We start from the raw sequence: 24,271 nt of genomic DNA on the forward strand, positions 1-24,271 counted from the left end.
TTAGACTTGATCGGTCAACATTCTAGACCTTTGGTATATTTGATTTAATTTTTCGAGAACTATTTTAAGATTTTTAAATAAGAAAATTGCGCATTAACTTGTTTTTAAAAGAGTACAACTAGACTTCATCATGTGTTTTTCGCACTCAAATCACTTGTGACCAACAAGGACTCCTAATTAGTGACGAATAAATGTAACACTCTCGCTTCCAAATCGAAGTGTTTTAATGAATGAATGACACATTAGTCCGTAAAAATACTTAATCGTTTTTCCTTCTAAAAACAAAAACTTTCTAAGAAAACCGATGATTGGCCCTCCCTCCAACTTTATTGCCCCTAGAGGATCCCAAAAAACCCAGCGCCCCACGACCCAAACAGGTGCCCACTAAGAATAGGATCCACATGGTACATATGGGTGCAATTATTGAAATTGTTTTGGTTGGATACCATCAAATCTTTACTAAAACAAATCACATCCTCACTAGTAAAAGGACAAGGCAAAGGCCAAAACATCCAATCCATATGCACCCCACACCCTTCCTTAATGGTACCCTTCCAATTCTCAACTCTCAACTTTCATAGATGTTGACAGTGCAAACTCCCAACTCACTCACAGCCTCAGGTTACACCCCTAAAAGTTGTGCATTTCCTCCTCAACAACAATTTTTTTTTTAAAAAAAAAAACCCCAATCCATGACTACTATGTAGAAGAGTGACCATAATACTCGTCAGAATGAAGCCGGAATCACTAGTAATCGCCCATACGGCAGTGAATCCGTTCCTGGCCTTGTACACACTGCCCATGACGTTGTGGGAGCCGTAACTAGTGACTATAGTTAAGTCGTAACAAGAAAGCCGTAACAAAGAAAATCAAGGTTTTATCTTCTCCATTATAATTGGATAACATATTGGTCTGTGCATTACCAAGGATGTTTGAGATTACTCAAGAAGATAACAAGTCAATAGATTCCACCAATACGGACTTCATATCTTGAACTTTATTATGATGGCGGGAGAGAAAGAGATAGGGATAGAGAGGTGTGAACTTAAAGACAAACAAGCTAAAAATCTGTGAGGCTGAAAGAGCAACAGCTTTTTCACTTCCATTTGACACCAGAAAAAACTGCATGAATAATTGGTTGATAATGACTTGAAAACATACCAGATGTGAAGACATATGCAAATGATTAAAGAAAAGGATCGAGCCTTGTACCATCAAGATCTATAGACACCTCCAAATCTAAATACAAATCAAAATTGCACAACACATCCGTGTAATTTCAGACCCATCCTCTCAATGCTTTTCAATACTATCACGAAGGCAGACAAATGTCACGTAAAACAAAATTGATATGATTTAGTCACATGCAGACCTTTCACTCGTCCGAGACATACTGTTTTCATAGCTTAATCATTATGGTTTTCTAATCAAAATTTTATGTACAAATTCAAATGCTTGAAGCTACATCTCAATGAATGGGAGAGGCTATATTTTACCTAAAAATATGCAGTGTTCTAGTGAACCTTACGTTCCTACATAAATGCAAATTAAAATAACAGAACCCTTCATATGTACAACATATGAATATATATGCACAAATAACAGCAGCTTATCAAAACAGCCAAAATTTGCAAACTTACGGTGCCCTTGTGAACTTCTGGTTCCAAGTAATTTCACAAAATTCCATCCCAATGGAGCAAAAAGTTTCTAACAGAAATTCATTCAAAAAGGGCATGATTTTCATAGAAGCGACATAAAGAGAGAAAGGGAGGGGGGAACTGTACATGCCTGCATGAAAATTTGTTGTGGAATAAAAATACAACATTTCAAAGCTGTAACGAATCACTGCACCGTGAACAACCAAGGGGAATCATTGCAGGTTAAAATGAATATATAAAAGGGAAAAAAAAATACTTTAACATGTTAGCAAAACTTATGAAGGAATACATTACACAACATGCTTTAGACCCCCCCACTGACACATTGAAAAGAACGGGATCAACTGCCCCATTTTGCACTCTCCCACCTAGACTACAAACCACCTTTGACAAGTAGTTATGTCCCATAAATATGTCTGTGAACAGGTGGAGCATCGAAAGTTTTAACCACTTGCATCCATGGTTTGTCTATGATCAAAACAGAATTTTTCGAAAGATGTCCAACAAATAAAACAGGATCCCGGAAAGCACAAAATTCAAAATTCTTTCTACCATTGTGTTTAGTATCTAATTCATGGCCGCTCAACTTACGTTTTAGTATCCCATTAATGGGAAAATTTGGACACTTCTTCAATGTTGAATCATGACCGTTTACCAAGTCATTGTTCTCATCTTGATCAACCGGCATCCCAAAGTCAATCAAGCACATCGCCCTAAAGCACAAACAATTACACATAAATTAGTATCTCTGTCATGATAGTTTCTCTTAAAGCCGCTAGATTTTTTAACAAAATATCATTCACAAAAAGTACGGAAGAATCGATTTCTTAGGAATGTCAAAAAATGGTCTCTATTTAAAACTTTTTAACCAATAAATTAATTCTAAAGGAAAATGAAACATCTCTCTTTGGAGGTGCCACAACATACCATCAAGCTTAGAACTGGTGATAAATGTAATGCATCGGTAATAAAAACATCTTTCAACCAAATAGGGCAATATAGCACAATGCTACTCGAGAGTTAATCAAGTTTGGCATAAATAATTTAAAACTCATACAAGATTATTCATAAATATAAACGAGCGACACTCAATCCCATTTAAACTGGTTAATATTTCAATTCAAGCTCGTAAATTCATTACAGCAACTAATGGTCATTCTACCTGTCAACTTCAGCACTCTGTGCCTAAAGTCAATATACCATCTTAGTTGATGGATCTTTGATAAAGACATCCAGAATCATTTGAATTCACCATAGCTTCCTTTAAAAGAACATACAACAGAACAACCCTCAGCTGCCTGAGATCACCAATTTCACCGATATTCTACATAGTCAGTTTCATTTTCAAGTTTACATTATAAACTTGATCCACCCCCAACCACCAAACTTCTTACTGTCTCTCCTATAAAGTAATGGAAACTCAAGGCTTTAATAAAGGCTATGAAGGTGCAGCCAATAATTAAACCAAAATTCAAACCTACAAAAGCAGATACATTTTCATCAAACAAGGAAGGAGAGGAAAGCACCTGGCACTATAGATGATAACAGATGATGAATTTGAGGACGGAGGAAATGAAAGCCCAATTACTTCTCCAGGAAATTCTTGGTATCTTCTTGGCAGAACAAATGTGTGCTTCCTTGACCATTCTCCTAACTGTTTAGCTTCTACGTCAAATGCATAAACCTGGTTTGAAGAGGTAGAGATTATAAGCACATTGCTGTTCCGGGGAGTGAAACCACCAGCAGTCACAGATGCACCATCCAATCTTGATATGAACCAGTGTTGCCTGTCCCACAAAACATAAACCAATTGTATCAATTACAGAAACTAAGATATAAGAGGCATACTTTAGATATAGTTTCCAGCTAAGAAAAAAGTGTAGGGCATTCAAAGGGCTATTCTATAACATAATTTTACTAAACAACTTTCTGAGTATCTAAAAAGATTAAAATACATAAAAGAACACAATAGGCAAAACTTCGGTCTGTCCCACAAGATAAAGGACAAACATCTAACCAAATAAAAGCTGTTAGAGTTAGCTGGCATCTGGCCAGACCAAAAACAAGTACTATAAACAGAAAAAAAAAAATGCACCACCAATAAAGAAAAGAAACGATTGAAAGATAAAAAAACATAATAATGCCTACTTGTTTGGGGCCTTGGGTCATAATTTTAACACTCAACATTCCCACATCAGAATTTGGTGACTCACACGATGAAGTGGTAAATTCAAATGACGAAATTGTATATGTGAAAAAAACAGACGCTGAAAAATGGTTCCAAGTTAATCGTGGAAATAGAATGACCCACCAGTATTTTTGTTCTAATTATTGTCTCAAAACAAGCAAACAAATAGAAGAAGTTTCAGTAAAGAAAAATAATTAGATCCCAGACCCAATGAACTACCTGTGAACATAGAAATATTATCAGAACTTCCTACTACCTGATGAGATTTACTTGACTCATGATGTGTGAGACTATAATTAGAAAGGAGGGACAAGAAACATAAGTAAAAACTATCAGCAAAGTTAGTTTCGCACCTTAATGTCTCAAGATTAAATACATAAATATCTCCAAAGCAGTTGATGGCAGCTAGCCACTGCCCATCAGAACTAGTAAACATCCTTGTTATGGGAGGCTCACTAGGAGGCAATTCCTCATCTTGCTCCTTTCGGCATGGTGTGAAGGCACGTACCACTACTAAGCTTCCCACATCCACAACCTGCAGCACGAAGGACAGGACCAACTAATATGAGATAAGGACAACTTGTGGCACACAAGTACAACCAAGATATTTTAAATGAGCAAGATATGAGATAAGGAGCTGGAACCCCAAAATTAAAAATTAAACCCACTGGGTTGATAAGAATATTAGTATATAAATTGAAATTCGTAAATATATATATAAATACATTATTACAATATTTTGGAGAAAATGGAAGGAAAGGAGGAATATGTTAAAATTTTGAAAAAAGACTACAGCATATAAAGCTGCAATTACTATCACAAACTTCAAATTGACAAATAAATGCAAGAGTTTCAAAAACATTATGCGATAGTAATGGTCAATTCCTTTTATTTCCAATCTTAAGACAGTCAGCTAAAAGTACATATAGTATGTTGAATAGTCTGTACAAAAATATAAAAAAGGGTGGGGATATAAGTTAATACATTATGGTAGAATCCATGTTCAACAAAATCACATTTTCTACAAGTTTATTGAACTTGCAACATCATGAAATATGGGTTAGCTAATGAGATTAAAATTTCTAATTTAATAATGAATCTGATATTCCAGTTCTGGTACTAGAATGTGTCCCATGGTTAGTCCATATGTTCAAGTAGACTGGCTGAGAAGGTCCCTTTCAGTATATGAACTTGGATACTTAATCTTTCTTTACTGCTATCATGACTCCTAATTTGTAGCCTATTCATTACTAGAGTAAGGTTCATATGTTTGCCTATTGATGTGTATTCTCGTGTTACTTTTATATATTCATGCATAACAAGGTGTGAATTACCACCTTAGAGAACTGTGTCAACAGACTGTTATCACATAGATCCACAATAACGCAAGCCAAATTACTACAACAGCTAAACAAAAGGTCATGATTACAAGTAACAGTAATAAAGGGAAATACTTATGAGTTGGCAATAATAATAATAACATCATTATTATCAACTAAAATTAAGGGTATATACGCATATACGTAATATATTAGTTACTAACACTACTGTCAGTAATACTCACTATTAAGGGCAATGATGACAACATATCTATATATAAGGCAATCTTATTATAGACATTATCAATAAATATAATATATATCTATATAACTAATGACATTTTTGTAATAATTAATTGGGAATAATCATAAATGTAGACAGTGGAGTAAAATAAGCATATATACTATATTGTATTAAAAAAATTTACCATTGATGCTAGAGGCTATAATGAGAAGTACAAATTATGGAATCATCATTTTCAGTAAACAATGTTTAAGAGTTCTAAAGTAGGAAAAATTCTACAATAGGTTTTACAGGATAAATTCAGCAACAAATATGGAATATATGCATATTAGCATAGTTATTATTATTGATCTGCGCACTATTCTAATTGCTTTAGTCTGTCTTGGGTCATAAGGCCACCCTGCACTAAACCTTTGAATCCGGTACCATTTGGAGGAACGTGATAATAGAATAATTAGTATTGTTAATCATGATAATGATAGAAAAGTAAAGAGAAATTTATATAATGTTATTTTCGTAATTATAATTTACCATTGCGAGCAATATGAAATGCAAATATTAAGGGCCCGTTTGGCAACCGCCTTTGCTTTGACCCGAAGCAGAAGCAAAGTGTCTACTTTAGAGTGTGTTCAACACTATTTCAAAACTTGTTTGGTAACGTAAATTTGCTGCAAGATTTTTGGAAGCAAAAACATGAAAGCATGTTTGGTAAAAAGTGTTGCAAGTTCGAAAAATTGAATGGCTAGTTAAAAATGTCATTTTAGAAAAAAAAAAATGTTTTTTTTTTTTTTTGAACAGTGCTTTGCTACAGTGCGGAAGCAAACAAAAGCATCATTTTTATGCTTCTGACTTTGGCCTCAATTTTGGAAGCGCTTCGGTACTATTCAAATGACAGCAAACGTTACCAAACATGCTCTGTGCTTTTGCTTTGCTACAATACACTAGCAAAAGCAAAAAAAACAAAGCAAAAGCATTAGCCGAACATTCCCTAAGCTGAAAGATAGGACTTACATATATTTTTCGATCATGCCCTGCCATCATCAAATGAGAAGAATCAAAACTGAAAACCATTGAATGGACAAATGGCAGTTTAGGTGGAAGTTGCCTTTTATTAACTGTCCATGCACTTTTGCCAACTTCACACCTCTTCAATTCAAACAAGCTGGGCTTCACGTGGTCAGAATAGGCAAAAAGAAATCCTGAAGTAGAAATGGTGCTGCAAATGATCTTTCGAGATGCCTTACTCTTAACTCGGGCTACCAAATCTGTGGTCGCAAGCCCCCCAGAAGGACCAGAACCCAAATCAGAAACACCACCTCTTCTCACACGAACACACAGAATATCTAACCAATGAGAAGCCTGGACTAGAAGCAAAGGAGTCTGACTGATAGCCGTATTGACCACCAGTTGAATGGGTACTCTCTGTGGTGCAGGGCAGATATCATGTGGAGAGAAGCTAGTGAACTCCTTGGCAGAATACGCAAAAAGCTTAGTGTCATCACCAGCCGAAATAAGCATGGGAACTCCCAAGTGGGCCCATTTATGATAACTAAAATCAATGGGCTTCTGTCTACCACGAACCCTTTTTACCTTTTCATCAGGCACAAAATCTGCCAATGGAGAGAATACAGTTAATAAAGTAAGTCACACAGCTAAAAGAAGGATTATAGAAGACTACAAAGACCAAAAATCTAAACAGTACCTAAGAATAAACAAGAAATGATAACTTAAAACCATAGACAAACCTTCTCTACTGATAGGTACTGCCACTGTCAAGGCCCTCACATCATGAGTATGAGCTCTAACATAACCAACATAGACCCATTTCTTCATTACTTCAGATGATCTGTCATCACCAACCTCGCCTGATTCGCTAGAGAGCTTATAGAGTATAACCTACAACAGTAGCATCCCAACTGAAATTGTTATCTTTTGATGGCAGACACGTCAGAAAATTTATGGGTTTAAAACATCAGATTTTTTGTCAACTAAATGTAGAATAAATATAAATCAGAGTATATCATAATAAAGATATCACATCAACTACAACACCTTGTACAAGGCTACAGGACTATAAAAGATAATGAACAACAAATGAACCTATAAGCTCCAATGTGGCGTATGCCGCACACTTGCAATTATACAAACAAACGAGAGCTCTGGATTGTAAGATCTACCTTACTTGGCTTGAAAAACTTGAGTTTTTGAATATACAGCTATTTGCATGTAATAAATTTTGAACATTACATCACTACTAAACTGAATAAATAATAGAAACACACAGATCCTTATATGCCACAGAAGATATTTTCTCCAAATTTTGTTGTTTATGGACATATCAAAGTGTAGTAGTAGTAGAAGTATAACCCCAAAGATTCTCAGGTTTTGCCTTTGTAGCCTTCATAAGCTAGGACAGGTAAGAATTTGGTAAGCTGAACTAGACCAACCATAAAACAGCCATTTCCATAAACCAGACGTTACTAAAGATTATTAATATCCAGAATACTCCAACACCAACAAGCAATATGATATAGATGTTTGTATGGTGATACCATGTAACAAGTAACCACCAGTGGAAAGCAACAAGGAAATAAGTTGTTCTCTAGATATTTCTCATTTATGCCTACAGATAACTTATTTAAGGAAAACAATGGAAGTGATCAGACAACTTTTGAGCCCATCACAAGTCGTTAATCGGAAACTAGACATGGTAGCCAGTCAGATACACCAAGAGGACGTGGTGTTTTAGACTACAAATAATAATAACAAAGGCAGAGCTTCATTTTCTACTTCTGTCCTCCCTATCACAAGGCAAACAATGTGATCCCACAACCTCTTTCCCCGTTTCTCTTAAAAAGCATGAATCTGGTCCAGTTAATATTATCTTTGGAGCATATCCTATGTACTACTAAGATCAGCCATTGGCTACATGCATCTTTTAACCATTCTGCGTTATCTAAAGATCTTTTTTCTTCTAATCATATAACACTAACCATTTTCTCGTTATCCAAAGCCACACACTTATTTGCCTTATTCATGCCCTTGTAACAGTATGCCTTTTAATGCATTTTGGCATTTAGCACCCACTCCATCCAGTGTAATTGTAATGTTACCGATTTTCCTTATTTTCTAATTTCTGGAATTTATTTGATTTTTCTGGATTATTTTAATAATTGCCTCGTTTTGGGTGCCACGCGGGCCCCGAAGGGTGTTTTGGTCATTTTTTTGAGCCGAGGGTCTTATAAGTGTATTTTTAATCATTTTAAGTTAATTAGAAGTGCCGGTATCATTTTTAGAATTTTTCAGAAGTCGGGACGATTTCCGGACTCGGGAATTTCTCCCGGTTTTGCCATTTTAAGAAAGGGCCATAATGGACTATTCTCGTATATATGTATACATCTATATCTATATATTAGGAAGATATTTTATGGGACAAGGATGACATTATAGAGGAAGGGCAAGGGCATGATGATAACTTGACAAAAAGTTAGTAACCATAAGATCATGACAAGTGGCACAAGGAAGGCCACACAAGCAATTATAAGACCAAGCCTACACCCATTTTTTTTTCATCATTTTCGGCCAAGCCCTCTCTCTCTCTCTAACCTTTCTCATTCTCTCTCTATATTCCTCTCCCTTCTCTCTAGAATTTTTTCATGCTAAAAGAAGACTTGGTTTAAGTCGAAGTTAGCAAATTGTAGATCATTGCAAGGACTACATTTTGGCACCGGTATTGCAAGCTTTTGGTGGGATTTGAGTTTGGGGCTTGGAACTTAGGTTGCTATCTTGAGGTAGGGGAAGTTTAAATTATGAGTCCTATGGTTTTAGTGAGCTTCTATGTATATTCTTAAATGAAATCTTCTTGTTGTGTAGCATACTTAGTTTTGTAGAGTTTTGGGTTGTGGTGTTCAAGCATGATATGTTGTTGATTTATGTGGTTTGAAATGTAGTTAATGTGTTTTTATGCTAATTGTGCATGACATGCTATTTTCTATGTTGAAATGTGGAAGGATAGCTTGTACGTTTGTCTTATGTTTTGTATATCATGAGTGATGATATTGATTTAAATTCATGAATGATATTTTGATGATTAATGGCATAAGTTTCATGTATTTTTCACGAGGGAAATTGGGCTTGCGGAATTGAATTCATGATGTGGGAATGAAGTATGAGAAGTGAATTGATGTTGTGGTGTAAGTTGGGATGAGAGGTGAAATGATAGTTGTGAAAGGTTTGATGAGATTTGGGTTGGAAGGAAAGCGGAGGGCAATTGCATCTCATGTGTTGAAATGATTTATAAATTCATTGAAATTAATGTTTGATGTTATGGTTGACATTCCCATGATCCCTTTTTCTTATTCTCCTCTTCTTTGGTTGTGGTTCACGGGATTTTTAGGAATGTAATTTAAGCTTTTTCTACTGAGCTGTTAAGCTCACCCTATCATTATTAACATTTTTCAGGAGTTTGGAGGTGAGCTAGTGAATGATATGCATCCACGGACATTGATGTAGTTAGGAGTTCATTTCATTTTATTTACATTAAAGCTATGTAATTTTGGCCATATAGGCCTCATTCCTTGTAGCTAATTCTTTTGAAATTGTATAAAATGAGATTAGTGTAATCCGGTCTTTAAACGATGTATTGGACTTGTATTCGATTTAATTGATGGCATGGGAATTTAATTATGTCTCATACACTATCAATTGCATGTTTGGGTACAGGATATAATTTAATTAGGGTCACCAAGGGACCAAAGGGGTGCCATGTGCACAAGTGCTTGAGTTTAGGCATTTTTCTTGGCATTTTTAAGGTTCTGGACTTGGGGAACCGGTACCTCATTCTGGAACCGGTTCAAGGGTGTTTTTGGTTCGCATTGCGGCATTCTGCCCATGTGGAACCGGTACCAAGTTTTGGGAACCAGTTCCAGCCCTCCAATGTATATTTTCGCCTTGACAGTGTATCAGCTTTGACCGCTTGACTTCGTTTGGTCATAACTTCTTCATTCCAAACCCAAATAGGGTCATTCTTGAGTCCATTTTCAAGAATTTTGAGTTAGCTTTCCAATGAGACCAACCTCATCCTCAAATTCCATTCATGTTGAGAGTTATAATTATTTTAGTGGAACAGTGTCGGAATTCTCCTTGAGCCGAGTAAGGGTACTTTTGGGAATTCATAACCGATGACCCTAGAACCTCATCGAGTATCATGGAATGACTAGAGTGATTGTTTTAAACCTAATTTTATTAGTTTAAGGATGGATTGATCTCATATTTTAAAATGACCATTTTACCCCTAGTATGTCCTCGGGTTCGGGTAAGGACCCGGTTAGCGATTCGGACCCCCGGTTCGGGTCGTTACAATAATTTCACGTGAGTTTTGTCATTCTCATACCCAAACAAAAATTCTTTTCTGCCATCTCCTTGCAAGAAGGGCTGTATGTGTATGCTTATTTACTCATAATGGCATAATGCAGATGTACATAGTTAAATGTAATGAAATTCTTTAATAATAATGGGAGATAGTCCTTTAAGCCGCTCAATACATTTGACAGACTATAGAAAGATTGGAGCACTTGATATACTTTTGGCCCAGTATTGTCACTCTTCCATTTCCAGACAGATAATATTTTAATCATTGTGATCCGTACAGATTTATACATATAAAAAAAATAAGTAATTTAATTCAAATGGTATACCATTATGATGTGTATTTAAGAATTCAAGGACCATATAATATTGTATTTGTTTAATTTGTACATTATACATCGCTTAATTATGTGTTTCTAATTATAAACAATCTTCCGTGATTACCACTGGGCTGTTAGCCCAGCTGGTATAACTTCCCCTCCCTCAAAAGAAAGGTGAGGGATTCGAGTCCCATAGATGGTATTTGTGGGTGTACGTGGGTATTTACCAAGAAAAAAAAAATCCTATGATTCTCTCTCTTTGGAAGTATTGTTGTCTAGATCCCAGTAATTGTCCACTACCAAGTCATATTGCCAATAGACTGTTGTATCAAAGCCTGCCTATCTGATGGCGTGACTGATACCTAACATCATGACGAGAGTTGTCGACGCAACCATGTATATTCAGAACAACCGATTCGAGGACTCCAATTTTTCAACAAACTTAAATAGACACACTAGTTAACAGTAATGATGGAGAATTGCAGATAGAAAAGTAATAGTGCTGCATTTGTTAACTAAAGTCAACTAATATTTGTTATCGGATATTTAAGAGAGAACATGGTATGATAGGAAAGAATATTTTTTTTTTTTTGATAAGTAATAATAATAATATAAAAAAGGCGCTCAAAAGGGGAACGCGTCCCTATTACAGAAATAGAACCGGGACTAAGGCCCCAAGGAATCCAAAAAAATAATTAAATCATCAGAAGAAGAGCAAGAACTCCTCTTCACATAAGAGAATAGAGAGCAAAGAATGTGATGTTTCACCATTGCCGTAAATGACTCTTTATCTTCAAACATTCTACTATTTCTCTCCTTCCAAATACACCACAAAACACAATGTGGGATAACTCTCCAGAAATCACGAACATCCCTTCTCACGCGACAACCTCTCCATACATGAATCAAATCCTTAGTAGATCTTGACATTACCCAACACATGCCAAACAACCCAAAAATAAGATTCCAACAGTCATTCGCCACGGGGCAATGCATAAGGAGGTGGGCAACAGACTCCCCATCTTTCTTGCATAGACAACACTGATTAACAATACAGTTGCCCCTGATCCTTAAATTATCAATTGTCAAAATATTTCTCCAAACAGAGGTCCAAACAAAGAAAGCCACCCTAGTTGGAGCCATGGATCACCAAATAGTTTTCCACAGTAAAACATAATTAACAAAATGAGACAGACATAAAAATAGGGATCTTACTTCGAAACGACCATGGGAAGAAGGAGCCCAAATCAAATCATCGTTTCCTCTGCCAACACCCTCCTGCCGATACAGAAGATCCAAAAAAACACATACCTCATCAATCTTCCAATCCTGAAAAGAGCGCCGAAAGTGCACATCCCACGTAATCCCACTATTATCAAGACGATAACAGTCAACTACATAGGCGTGTTTATCAACTGCAATACTAAATAATCTAGGAAATAAACGAGATAGTGGTTGATCACCACACCAAAGATCTTCCCAAAACCGAACACGACGTCCATCACGAACTTTGAATCTGATATGAGCAAAAAAGGCATCCCAACCCTTCCGAATAGACTTCCACATCCCTACTCCTCCCACAAGAGTAACCGAACGTGTAGACCAGCCTCCATCTTCTTCCCCGCACCGACAGGAAACTAACCTACGCCAAAGACGATGTGTTTCCCTTCCAAATCTCCATAACCATTTACCTAGGAGGGCTTGATTGAAAGGAACTATTCGTCTTATGTCAAGTTCTCCTAATTTCACAGGCTTGCAAACTTATTCCCATCTGACAAGGTGATACTTGAACTCATCTCCCCTTCCTCCCCATAGAAAATACCGTTGAATTTTTTCAATCCTATCCGCAATAGAACAAGGAATTTGGAACATAGAAAGAAAATAAGTGGGAAGACTCCATAACGTACTCTTAATAAGAGTAACTTTACCCCCCTTGGACAAATATTGCTTTTTCCATCCTGCTAGTCTCTTCGCATACCTGTCAATCACTGAATCCCAACTCCCCACTATCCTTGAAGAGACCCCTAAGGGCAACCCCAAATAAGGAATGGGAAAAGAACCCACCCTGCATCCAAGAACTGCAGCTAAGGAAGAGATATCCTGAACATTCCCTACTGAGACAAGCACCCTCTTCGCCACATAGACCTTTAGCCCGGAGACCGCCTGAAAACAAGTTAAGATGTATCTCAAATAACGAAGTTGAGACACATCAGCATTACAGAAAACCAGGGTATCGTCTGCGAAAAGTAAATGAGAAATCTCCATCTATTGGGCTAAGTCTCTACCCACTTTGAAACCTTTAATAAAGCCAAGGTCCTCTGCCCTGCGCATAAGTCCGCTTAATCCCTCCATAACAAGAAGAAAGAGGAAAGATGACAAAAGATCGCCTTGTCTTGTGCCCCGGGTGCAACCAAAGAAGCCAGCAGGAAAGCCATTCACAAGAATAGAAAACTTGACAAATGAAAGATAGGTCTCGATCCACTTCCTCCATTTGCTTCCAAACCCCATTCTTTGTAACAAATAGAGAAGGAAATTCCAATTCACATGATCGTATGCTTTCTCAATATCAAGTTTGAATAAAACTCCAGGAATACCGCTTCGCAATCTGGAATCCACACATTCGCCAGCAATAAGAACTGAATCAAGAATTTGTCGTCGTCCAATAAATGCATTCTGGGAGTTTGAAATAATCCCATCCATTACTTCCCTCATTCTTAGAGCAAGCACCTTAGCAATAAGTTTGTAAATACAACCCACCAAACTAATTGGACGGAAATCCTTAATGTCAGAAAAGCCTCCCTTCTTAGGGATAAGGGCAATATATGAAGCATTAAGCGACTTCTCAAAGACGCCAGAAGAATGAATTTCCTGAAAAGTACCCATAACCTCATGTTTTACTATCGCCCAGCTTTCCAACAAAAAACGCATCGTAAAACCATCAGGCCCCGGAGCTTTGTCCCCATTACAACTTAATAAAGCATTTAGAACTTCTTCAGTAAAAGGATTCTCTATCCTTTCTCTATCCAGCTCAGATAAAGCCTCAAAATGAAGACCATCAAGTTTAGGTCTCCAAGCTAAAGACTCGGTATAAAGCTACAGATAAAAAGACACAATCCCGTTACGCACCTCCTCCTATCTCCACAGCTCCACACCTTCCACCCGAATTCTTCCAATATAATTACTCCTTCTATGAGCGTTAGCTAATCTATGGAAGAATTTTGTGTTCCTATCCCCTTCTTTTAGCCAAAGAGCTCGAGATTTTTGTCTCCACAATATCTCCTCCATACAAGCAATCTCAGCAAGAACCGCCTAACAAGAGACTCTCCTAGAACGTAGAGACTCCACATCCCCACCCGCCTCCTCAAGACGGTCAATCTCAGAAAAATTAGCAAGGACTCTGTTCTTCCTCCATTCCAGGTTCCCAAAAACATCCTTGTTCCACTGCTTAAGAGCGAATTTGAGAGCTCTTAACTTTTTTGTGATTATGAAACTGGGCGATCCTGAAACAATGACTCCCTCCCACCAAGATCTAACTTGCTCTTGGAAATCCTCTGCACGTAGCCACATATTCTCAAATCTAAACAGGGTTCTTCGAGTACACAAGCCCCCACAATCCAAGACCAAAGGAACATGAGCAGAGATAACCCTTGCTAACACCGCCTGAATGACATCCAGGAATTTCTCTTCCCACGCCCCAGAAATTATAAATCTATCCAGTCTTGGCAAAGTGATTGGATCCCTACCATTCGACCAAGTATATGCTGCACCTTCCATTGGTAAATCAACAAGAAGATGCTCATCAATAAAATCAGAAAATTGATCCATTTCCAGTGACCTTCTTCCCCCTGTAAACCTCTTTGACGGGGACCTGACAAAGTTGAAATCTCCTCCCAAGCACCAAGGGAGAGACCACAATCCTTGAACGTGACTAAGTTCCTCCCAAAAGATGGGTCGCTCATCATCAATAACTGATCCATAGACTCCAGTGAAAACCCATCTGAAATTGTCCTCTTCCGTATTAAACAAACAAGACACAGAAAATCTCTCAATCCACACGTCCGTTCTAGATAACCATCGGCTATCCCACATAATTAAAATCCCACCCGAAGTACCTATGGCATTCAAAGCCTCCCATTCCACAAACCTACCTCCCCACAAACTCCTAACCACCCTATCAGAAATGGATGCCAGCTTGGTTTCCTGTAAACAAACAAACCTGGGCACCCCACTTCTTTAAAGCTACCTTCACCACCCTTCTCTTGTTCGGATCGTTGAGACCTCGAACAGTCCATGTAATAATTCGTAGCTTCATTAAGAACCTGATAAAATTATCTCCCCTCCACCCTTCTTAAGACTCCTACACCTGGTCCTTCCCCTTTCCTTCACCACTCCTCTTATCCCTTCATAGTTGACTTCAGAATTAAGACTCTTTATCTCCCTTGCCCCTTTCCAAGACGATAAAGGCCTCGTGTTCATAACTTCATTGGTCACTACGACCTCTCTCCCTTCCACAATCGCTTGAAGGATAGATAACGTCTAATCTTCATTACCTTCTGAAGAGACTCCCAACAGCTCACTAGTGACTCCTATATTGTCAACAACCCAGTCTTTTCCCGAATCAGCAACCTCTTAATCAGGTTGCACCATGGCCAGTGGTTCCTCCTCTAAAATTTCAGAACCATTCTCCAACCAGGGTGCTAGCTCTTTGGAACTAACCTGTTGGAGAAGACCATAATCATCAACCGCCTCCTCTAGAAACTCTCTGTCATTCTTGTAAAAAGAATCAGAATCAGTTGCAAAATCATCCCCCTCAACCACTGCAGAAGGCTTGCAATTAAGGCCTTTCAAAGCTGCATTTAATCGAAGCTCATTGAACAGAGCTACAGCCTCGTCATCGGATAACTGAAAATACAAATCTCTGCCCACGCAGACTGTAAACCCTTCATAAAATTTCTTGACTGCACAATCAGTAATTTCCAGCTGCCTAGAGACACTAGAAACACTATCTTCTTTTCCCTCTATATTCGGCCCATGCATAAGGCCATTTCCACTGTCCATTACCGATATCCCACACCTCTTTCCCACTTCAGTCACAACGCCGTCACTCCTCAACACCTCACTAGAAGGGGTAGAAGAAGAGGATGGAATATTAAAACTCTGAGAATGTGAAGTTGAAGGCATACCTGGAGCTGGAGAAGAAGCCCATTTCTGCTTTTCTTTTCGGGACCATCTAACACCACTGTGAAAGTCCCGAGATGAAGATCTGAGAATCCATCCCTTTGTTTGTGTAGAAACAGAGAGGGTTGAAGATGAGATACTTGCATAACACTGAGAGTAATGCAATCCCTTCCTTGCAAGATCTCCACCAGCCGCGGCAACAGAAAAATCCCTCCATCTCTTCTTCTCCAGTGAATTCCAGAAAGTTGCAGAGGTTTCGTTAGAACGACGGCTCTGTGAATGGCTTATTTCAGTGGAGGTAAGTGGGCTGCGCTTGGAGTTAATAAGAGAAACTAAGATTTTATTATTGGGCCCCCGCAAGACCTTTCTCTTCAGATTACTTAAAGAATGTGGGCTGGGCTTATTTTGAAAAGAAACAGGCCCACATTTTGGCCCATAGACCTTTGTGGATCCACGTTTTGGCCCAGCTGAATCTGCAACATAACGATCATCTTCAAAGCCGCTATTATGGCCACGTGTTTGGTATCCGCCACCGCGGATTTTACAAGGGAACAAAAGGCGATGACCGAGGGATTGATTGATACAGGTCTTGGATCTATCTCGTCTACGCGCTTCTAGCGTGTGAAGAGGCACTCGTCTTTTTCCTTCAACGCCTTTGTGGTTCTGTGGTTTTCGGCGACTACCTGCTATTGCAACAGCCAGGATATGAGGGCTTTCTCCAAGACCGTGGTAGGATTTTGGAAGGATACGAGGTGTAATTTCCTCTATCAGAGTAACCCTGAAGGCCACACGTTGGTCCTCAACAAAGACATATTCAGGTATCATCTTTCCGACGGAAACATAGAGGAGGATTCTCTGTCCATTCGCCGAGACGTCTGCCTCGACACCTCGAAATCCACCACATAAATTCCCGATTGCTTCAAATAGCTTATTACACCAGAGATGGAGAGGCAAACCATACAAGATCACCCTTCGTATAATTCTCTCTTTTACAGCAGAGCAACCAGCCGCAAAATACCAAATGTCGATGGATAACAAAGCTTCGCCCCATCTCTTCCTCCCTTCATCCAACACCCTTAAGGCCTCAACTTCCGATGGAAACCTAAATAAAAGCAGATCGTCGGGCAAAGGAGAAACTTTCACCCTGCTTGATACCTTCCAAGTTTTCGACGCCCAAGCCTCGATCCCGTCAATACTCCCCACGTCTCTATCAAAGCGACCTACCAAACAAGATCGCAAGGCAGATTCTCGCTCCTTGATGCTCTGATGATCAACCCTAAAAACTAGATCGTTGCCTATAGAGCATCGTTTGATTTCTCCATGAAGGTTGAGACGTGGTAAAGTCACAACACTGAGATAGGAACGATGCATAACACAATTCCTTACCAACAGAACGGAGAATCAGTAGGACAATCTCGAATGTAAACGGCTGACGCCAAAGTGAAAGACTCCGACGTCAAAAAGAGAAAAAAGAGGAGAGAGAAAAGTCAAACATTTATAATAGGAAAGAATATAAAAAGAGAATTCATGTGCTTGACCCTATCTCAATGGGACAAAGATAAGGATGTTGATGATGATGAAGAATCCATTAAATTGATATGCTGAAAATTTTCGCGTATTTCAATTTTTTTTTTTATACTCATATTTCATACTTAATTTTGTTTCCCGTGCCCAACTTCAATTAGACAAACGCCTTATGTTGCACCTTGGCTTAGAGTCTAGAAGATCTTAGTGCCTTAGTGTGTCGTGAGCCTTTAATAACTATACACCAGTCCCTCGAGCCATTCCAATTCATCTAGACAAAAACAAAAAATTTCATTGAGGCAATTTTGTAAATGACAAGCCATTTTTTTTTATTCTCACAACCTATGCTTTTGCATTACTAGTAATCCCCTTGGACCTTCTTTAGCCACAATATAGGACATTCTACACTCTAATTATTAAATAATTAAACTGTAGAACCTCCAATTTATTGCAGTAACATTCATGATGATACTCTCCTCCGAATTGTCAAAGTTTTAAGGCATAGAATCCTTCACTTCCTAACACCCCCACTCCCCCTTTTTTCTCTTCCCCTATGACAAGCTGAAAAGATCTTTTCTGAGATGAACATGATCCTCTCAAACTATACCGCACTTGCTCCAGCTAACATTGCTAATTTTTCTTCAAAGACCGTTGGCTAATAATAGAAAATTGTACCCTGAGCTCTGCGGCAAAATTCGACTTTACAGAGTTGGATATAACTTGAGCATTTCATAACATAGTAGACAAGCTTTATCCCTAAGGCCAGCCCAGTAGTTGTGAGCACAATGCAAGCTAGGTGACACCCACTCATTTCACTCACCAAGTTAAATTAAACTCACTCATCCCAACACACCTAAAATGTACGACATGTAACAGAATCATTTGAAGAGGAACAGAAGTTTTCAGTGACTCATTCAAACTGTGTGAATTTGAGACAAGTCACAATAAACTAGTTAGACTCGAGCCATTGTCCAATAAAGTATTCAAAAGCTTCCTATTATATATTTGCTTACCAATGACCTAAATGGTCAGGGTTATTCTCAAGTGGACTACATTATCTGCCCAGTAAAGTATTCAGTTACAGGCATCTCAATTGAACACAGGATAACATAAGATGTAGGAAGGCAATAAGAAAAAGCAGAAAACTCTCACATAACAACTGAATAATAATTAGAAGAAAAAAAAATGCAAAACAATTTGACAAAAGAAGCATCATAAAAATTAGCAACAACGAAAACAACAAAACAATTCAGCACCATCTGTTGATTATTTGTCTTACCCGCTGAGCCAGGGGTTTTTGACTAATAATAAGTATTGTGGAAATAAATAAACAAATACCCCATACCTGACCATCAGAACCAGCAGAGAACACCCTGTTATGACCAGGAACTGCTGCAAGAGCATTGACATCACCCTTGTGACAAGAATGTGCCTGCAAAAGGGATCCATGCTGACTGTCCCAAAACTGAACACTACCAGTACTATCTGCACTGACAAGGGTCCCACACCTGATTCCAACAAAACTAAATGTTATGTAAGATAGACCAAATAAGGGCCATGGTACCAGGGGGAAAAGGACCACTTACCTCAGTGCAAGTAGTGACCATATGCACAGTTCAGGTCCACTGCCTAAACCTCCAAGCCCAACTGTTATTCTATAGACCTCATGAGACAATTTAGCATCCCAACATCTGATGAACCTGAAAAATTCCATCGTGTACTTGAGAAATTTAAAAATATAAACCACAAAAACAATGAAAATAGATGTTTTGTAATATTGAATACTTAAAAAAAACAACCAAAACGGTAAGGTAATACTAGTATTTTATGGGAAGCATGCAGCAGAGTTTTTAGCAATCAAAGACGATAAAAAATTTTTATAACATCTAGCCAATTATGCATACCCATCACTACTCCCTGAATATATGAATTTTGCATCAGGACTCCAGGCCACGCATAAGACGCGCCCTACAAATTATAGCATGGAAAAAATTATATCTGTAACAGTTAACACGTTAAATAACAAACAAAGTCATTTGACACTCACCACTGACTCTTGTCATCGATTTATGATAAATTAACTTGTCTGAGTCAGAAATAATGTATATTCGCACACAACCATCATCGCAAGCAAGTGCTACACGCATACCATCACTAGTACTCGGTTGTTCATGAAGATCAACTGAGTCAGCATCGTCTTCACTTTCACTTTCACTTTCACTAGTCTCATGATCATTGAGATCATTAAGCATATAATTAGCATGCCCATTTTGCATAAGCTTGCTGCCTTGCTTTGTATGAAGCAGCAAACTATTGTGGGGTGCCACAGCCATCTGCCAAATCGAGAACCCAATGGAATCTAGCACAATCTGCAAGATGAACTGTGTTTATTAAAAAATAATCCCCAAAAATGAGACAAGGAAAGGTTAATATGCATAAAGAAAAAATTAATGTACATGGTCGCCTTAGTCCTCTTGTTCAAAATGAATATTAAACTTTTTTTTGATAAGTCAAAATGAATATTAAACTTGTGTCAATTGAATATTACTTTCCATTATTACTGTGTTACAACCAACAAAACAACAAAAGCGATTAATAATTTTGCTTTTATTATTATTATTATGCCAGTCAGTTGAATTCAAAGATATTATCAATATGGACGTACAATAAAACACGATTCACTAGTTTAGGCATCATAAAAAAACTGTCTTAAATTAATCTATTTCAAGAGACACTTCGTGTTGATATTTTGGCAATGAAAAGCATCTCTTAAAGAAAAGTACTGTGGAACAATTGATTCCATGTCGAAAATACCGAAGTTTTTTCAATTGTTTCAACATTCATCGACTCCCTTCTTCTTTTTCAATGGAGAAAATAATCTTGGTTGGTATTTTTGTTGGAGTAGTGGTTATAAATGGTAATAAGGGCTCCTACTAGATTATACAGTTCAGTAATTTGTAAGAAGAAAAGTATTTTTATTTTTTTTTTACACATTTCAAAAATTGCCCACTAAAAAATTCAAACCCCTCATAAGTATAAATGTGTTGTGTTTTCATATTGTATGTGAATGTCATGATGTTTTAAGAAAGTCGCTTCATTTCATCCCAAAAAAGAGGGCAGCAAAAGATTTATAAATGCTAGGAATCGACTTTTGTTTAAAGCGTGAGGTACTGGAGGTGGTAGTGGTCACAACCACCTAATGGTGGTTGGGAGAGACTTCGCCGCCATATCCATGTATCAACATTCGCAGTGGGACCAGCATTGACACATCCTCCTCCATGGTAGGGCTTTCGTTGAGAGTCAAAACTATGAGAATGAGAGTTTCAGTGGGAATTTATGGAGAAGGAATATAATCAGAGCCACTGATGCAACAAATCCAGTATAGTCAAAGAGTATGAATGATCGGTTTACAATTGCATCTCGTTTTTTCAGTTGGAGGGTGCCATTTGAAGCATAGTTATATGGTTGGTAGGTTATTTTTGCGACCAATGTGGCCGCCATCAATAACAACTGATCATAAAAAAAAAAATTTAATTAAAACTTTAATAATGAACATTATTCAAGCAATACTCACTGACATAATTTTAAACCACCTACCTCCAATATAGTTTATGCATATATTTATTGTTGGATCATTACAATTTTGAATTGGTGTTGTGTGAATACAGTCAGCGCATCACATTGCACGTGGTATTGTCCCAATTTACTCTTTTCATATTACATTATATTATACTGAAACAAATTAAACAAGCACCAGAGCAACACTTAGGTTAATCAACTCATATCACTAACATATAAGTAATTCTGCAACCGGAAGCCAAAAGCTAAGATAGCAAGACTATTGATGAAAATAAAGGATGCAACTACTATAAAGCATAAATTAGAAGAGAAATGCTTGAACATTTAATTTTCTAAATGCATGTTGAACTAAACCCAATGCACCAGTTTGGTGCTTCCAAACATAGCATTAAATGACCGACTCGGGTGTTGCAACTACTCACTGTATTAGTGAGTCTCAGAACAGTGCTGTGAGTAGTAGCAATAGTCGGTTGTCGGGCTTTGTATCAAAACTAAAAAAATAATGGTAATTGTTGCAGAGTCTGACTATCCCAGAACTCAAAAACAGATGATTAGCTTGAAAACATATGCTAAAGGACTATTATTCATATCAATCATATTAGATTCATTTCATATAATATTGAAAGATCAATTTCGGTCTAAGACTTGTGGTGGTTGCCCAAGCAGCAATCAAGTTCACAAGTAACAAGAAAAGTCATATTCTACAAACTAATAACAATAATAGTGTTCCATAAAAAATGAAAAGAGAATTCATGGAACCGATTCTCATTTAGCTTTTCTTTTTTCTTTTTCTCCTTTTTTAATCCTTTTACATTTTGGTAAAGAAAGATGAAGATATTGAGCTTTTTGCAGGTAATTCAATGCATATTCTTATGTGATCTATTTTTCAAAATTATTTTGTAACTACACACAACTACAACAACGCTATTCACATACCTTCTGTTTCAAATCAAAAAAGTCCCACTCCGACACTGAACCATCTATGCTGGAAGAAAACAAGCGACCACACGGCAATCCTTTTGAGCTGGACGGGCACCAAACGAGGGATGAAACTCTGGAATTGGTGTTTCCATGTATAGTCTAAGCCGTCACCAACCACAACATAGCCACATTAAATCAACTAAATACACCACTATGATTGGAAAAAATACCCAAAACATACAACATCATTAAATCAACTAAATATACCACTATGATTGAAATATATATATACCAATTGGCAGTGCCAACCAACGGAGCCCGGGGAGACCAACCAAACCTCCAGAGATCCATCTTCGCGGGCGGCGGCTACTTGACAGTCGTCGGCACTGGTGGCTAACGCGACAACGGGTGACGGCTTCCACCCGACAGAGCTTCCCCTGTACACCTCAAGCATCTCTGTGCTTGGACCAGATGCAGGCAAACGATACAAATCAAAGAGAGCAAACTAGAGAGACCAAATGATAGAAATCAGAGAAACCCTACAAGTTTAGAAGTATAAACGCCCTTATATATTATTTAGACCTAGTACTCTAGTGGAAAGGGCTGCAAACGAGACGAGCCGAGTATTGAGGTGCTCGGGCTCGGCTCGTCACAGCAAATGGATGCTCGAGCTCGGTTCGGCGGGTGCTCGAGCCGAGCTCGGCTGCTCGTTTACATATACCCATATATATATACATATATGTATGTGTATATATATATATATGCATATATGAATCTATTAATACCCAAGCATCTTCCACAATCTTCCATAATCTCCAAAATCCCACTCCCCGATTTCGATGTGCATATATGAAACTGAGTAAATATATACCCATTGATCTTCCGTGTTTAATATCCGAATCCAACCTTCGATTTCGAACAATATGCCAATATGAAGAGGCTTCTCTACTATCAGAGATAAAAATATCACTAACCTGAACAATTTGCAGAGTCGCTTGAAGGGTTGGGATTTGGTTTGCGGAAGAATGGAGAGAGAAGAATATTAGTTTAGGGTTTAGAAGGGGTGGAAGGAGATGGGCTTGGGAATTAAGGAATGGATTGGGCTATTTTTATTTTCAAGATAGAAAAATGATATCAATTTGGGTTGGGTTGGGCTGGGCTGGGTTGTTGGGTTACTTTTATTTTTCAAAAGATAAAATATATAACGAATGGGCTGGTTTGGATTGTTGGGCTTGGGTGTAAAATAAATTCAAATGGTTGACGTACTTACTATTCCAGTGAAATTAATTTTAAATTTTTAATCTTATTTTTGCAAAGAAATTTAAATTTTTATTTTTTTTTAGTTTACGCATATAATAATAATTTATTTTCAATTAATTAGGACTTGGACCAAAGGAACGGCTCATAACAACTCCATCACAATCATGAAAAATTAAAAAGAAATCAACATCAATAAATAAAAATAGAGGAAATTGCATAAATAAGAGAATTAAATATAAAAAATTATAATTAAAAAAACCAATGATTTGAAACACCTATTATTATTTTAATTATTTTTTAAAAATTATGAGTAGAATAGGATTATTATTTTAATTGCTAACTTATTTTATTATTTTATTTATAAATCAATTATACGAATCCTGAGTAGAATACACTTAACCACAAGCATAAGCAACACCATTCACCAAGGGGGGCCATGGCCCCCAAATTTTATAAAATTTCACAAAGTGCCCCTCTTCAAGTATTAAATCTCACTAAATTTATATTTAGCCCCCGCAAGTTTACATAAACTTGTAATTGGCTTCTCCAAATCTACATGATTTTTTGCCCATCAAACTACCCATTAATAGAACCTTCATCCAATGTTCAAGTCATACTTGATTATTTTTTCGTATTCCTAGCAAAGTATAATTTATTTATCAAGAGGTAAATAAATTACAAAGCATCATCAATGAATTCAAACACCATTAACA

General features: G+C 37.5%; 1 protein-coding gene across 3 annotated transcripts; it reads right to left on the minus strand.

The window, feature by feature from the left end:
• Positions 1 to 1,873: 1,873 nt before the first annotated feature.
• On the minus strand, positions 1,874 to 23,353 carry LOC132274028 (WD repeat-containing protein PCN-like). Of its 3 annotated transcripts, none has more exons than XM_059775171.1 (12): positions 23,273 to 23,353; positions 22,591 to 22,754; positions 22,314 to 22,457; positions 19,846 to 20,167; positions 19,703 to 19,766; positions 19,385 to 19,498; positions 19,144 to 19,306; positions 7,155 to 7,305; positions 6,421 to 7,019; positions 4,200 to 4,381; positions 3,185 to 3,445; positions 1,874 to 2,371 (listed from the first exon to the last, which is right to left on the minus strand). In XM_059775171.1, exons 2-12 carry the CDS (start codon positions 22,750 to 22,752, stop codon positions 2,056 to 2,058), a joined length of 2,478 nt encoding a protein of 825 aa, XP_059631154.1. In that variant the 5' UTR covers positions 22,753 to 22,754; positions 23,273 to 23,353; the 3' UTR covers positions 1,874 to 2,055. The 3 variants fall into 3 exon arrangements, with proteins under 3 accessions (XP_059631154.1, XP_059631156.1, XP_059631155.1); XM_059775173.1 differs by having other exon boundaries at positions 23,170 to 23,280; XM_059775172.1 differs by lacking the exon at positions 23,273 to 23,353 and adding an exon at positions 23,170 to 23,263 and having other exon boundaries at positions 22,591 to 22,759.
• Between the last annotated feature and the right edge of the window lie 918 nt (positions 23,354 to 24,271).

Source organism: Cornus florida, unplaced genomic scaffold, assembly GCF_030987335.1.
Source record: "Cornus florida cultivar Cherokee Brave unplaced genomic scaffold, ASM3098733v1 CherokeeBrave_3.0.0_Hap2_Chr09, whole genome shotgun sequence".
NCBI classification, from domain to species: Eukaryota; Viridiplantae; Streptophyta; class Magnoliopsida; order Cornales; family Cornaceae; genus Cornus; species Cornus florida.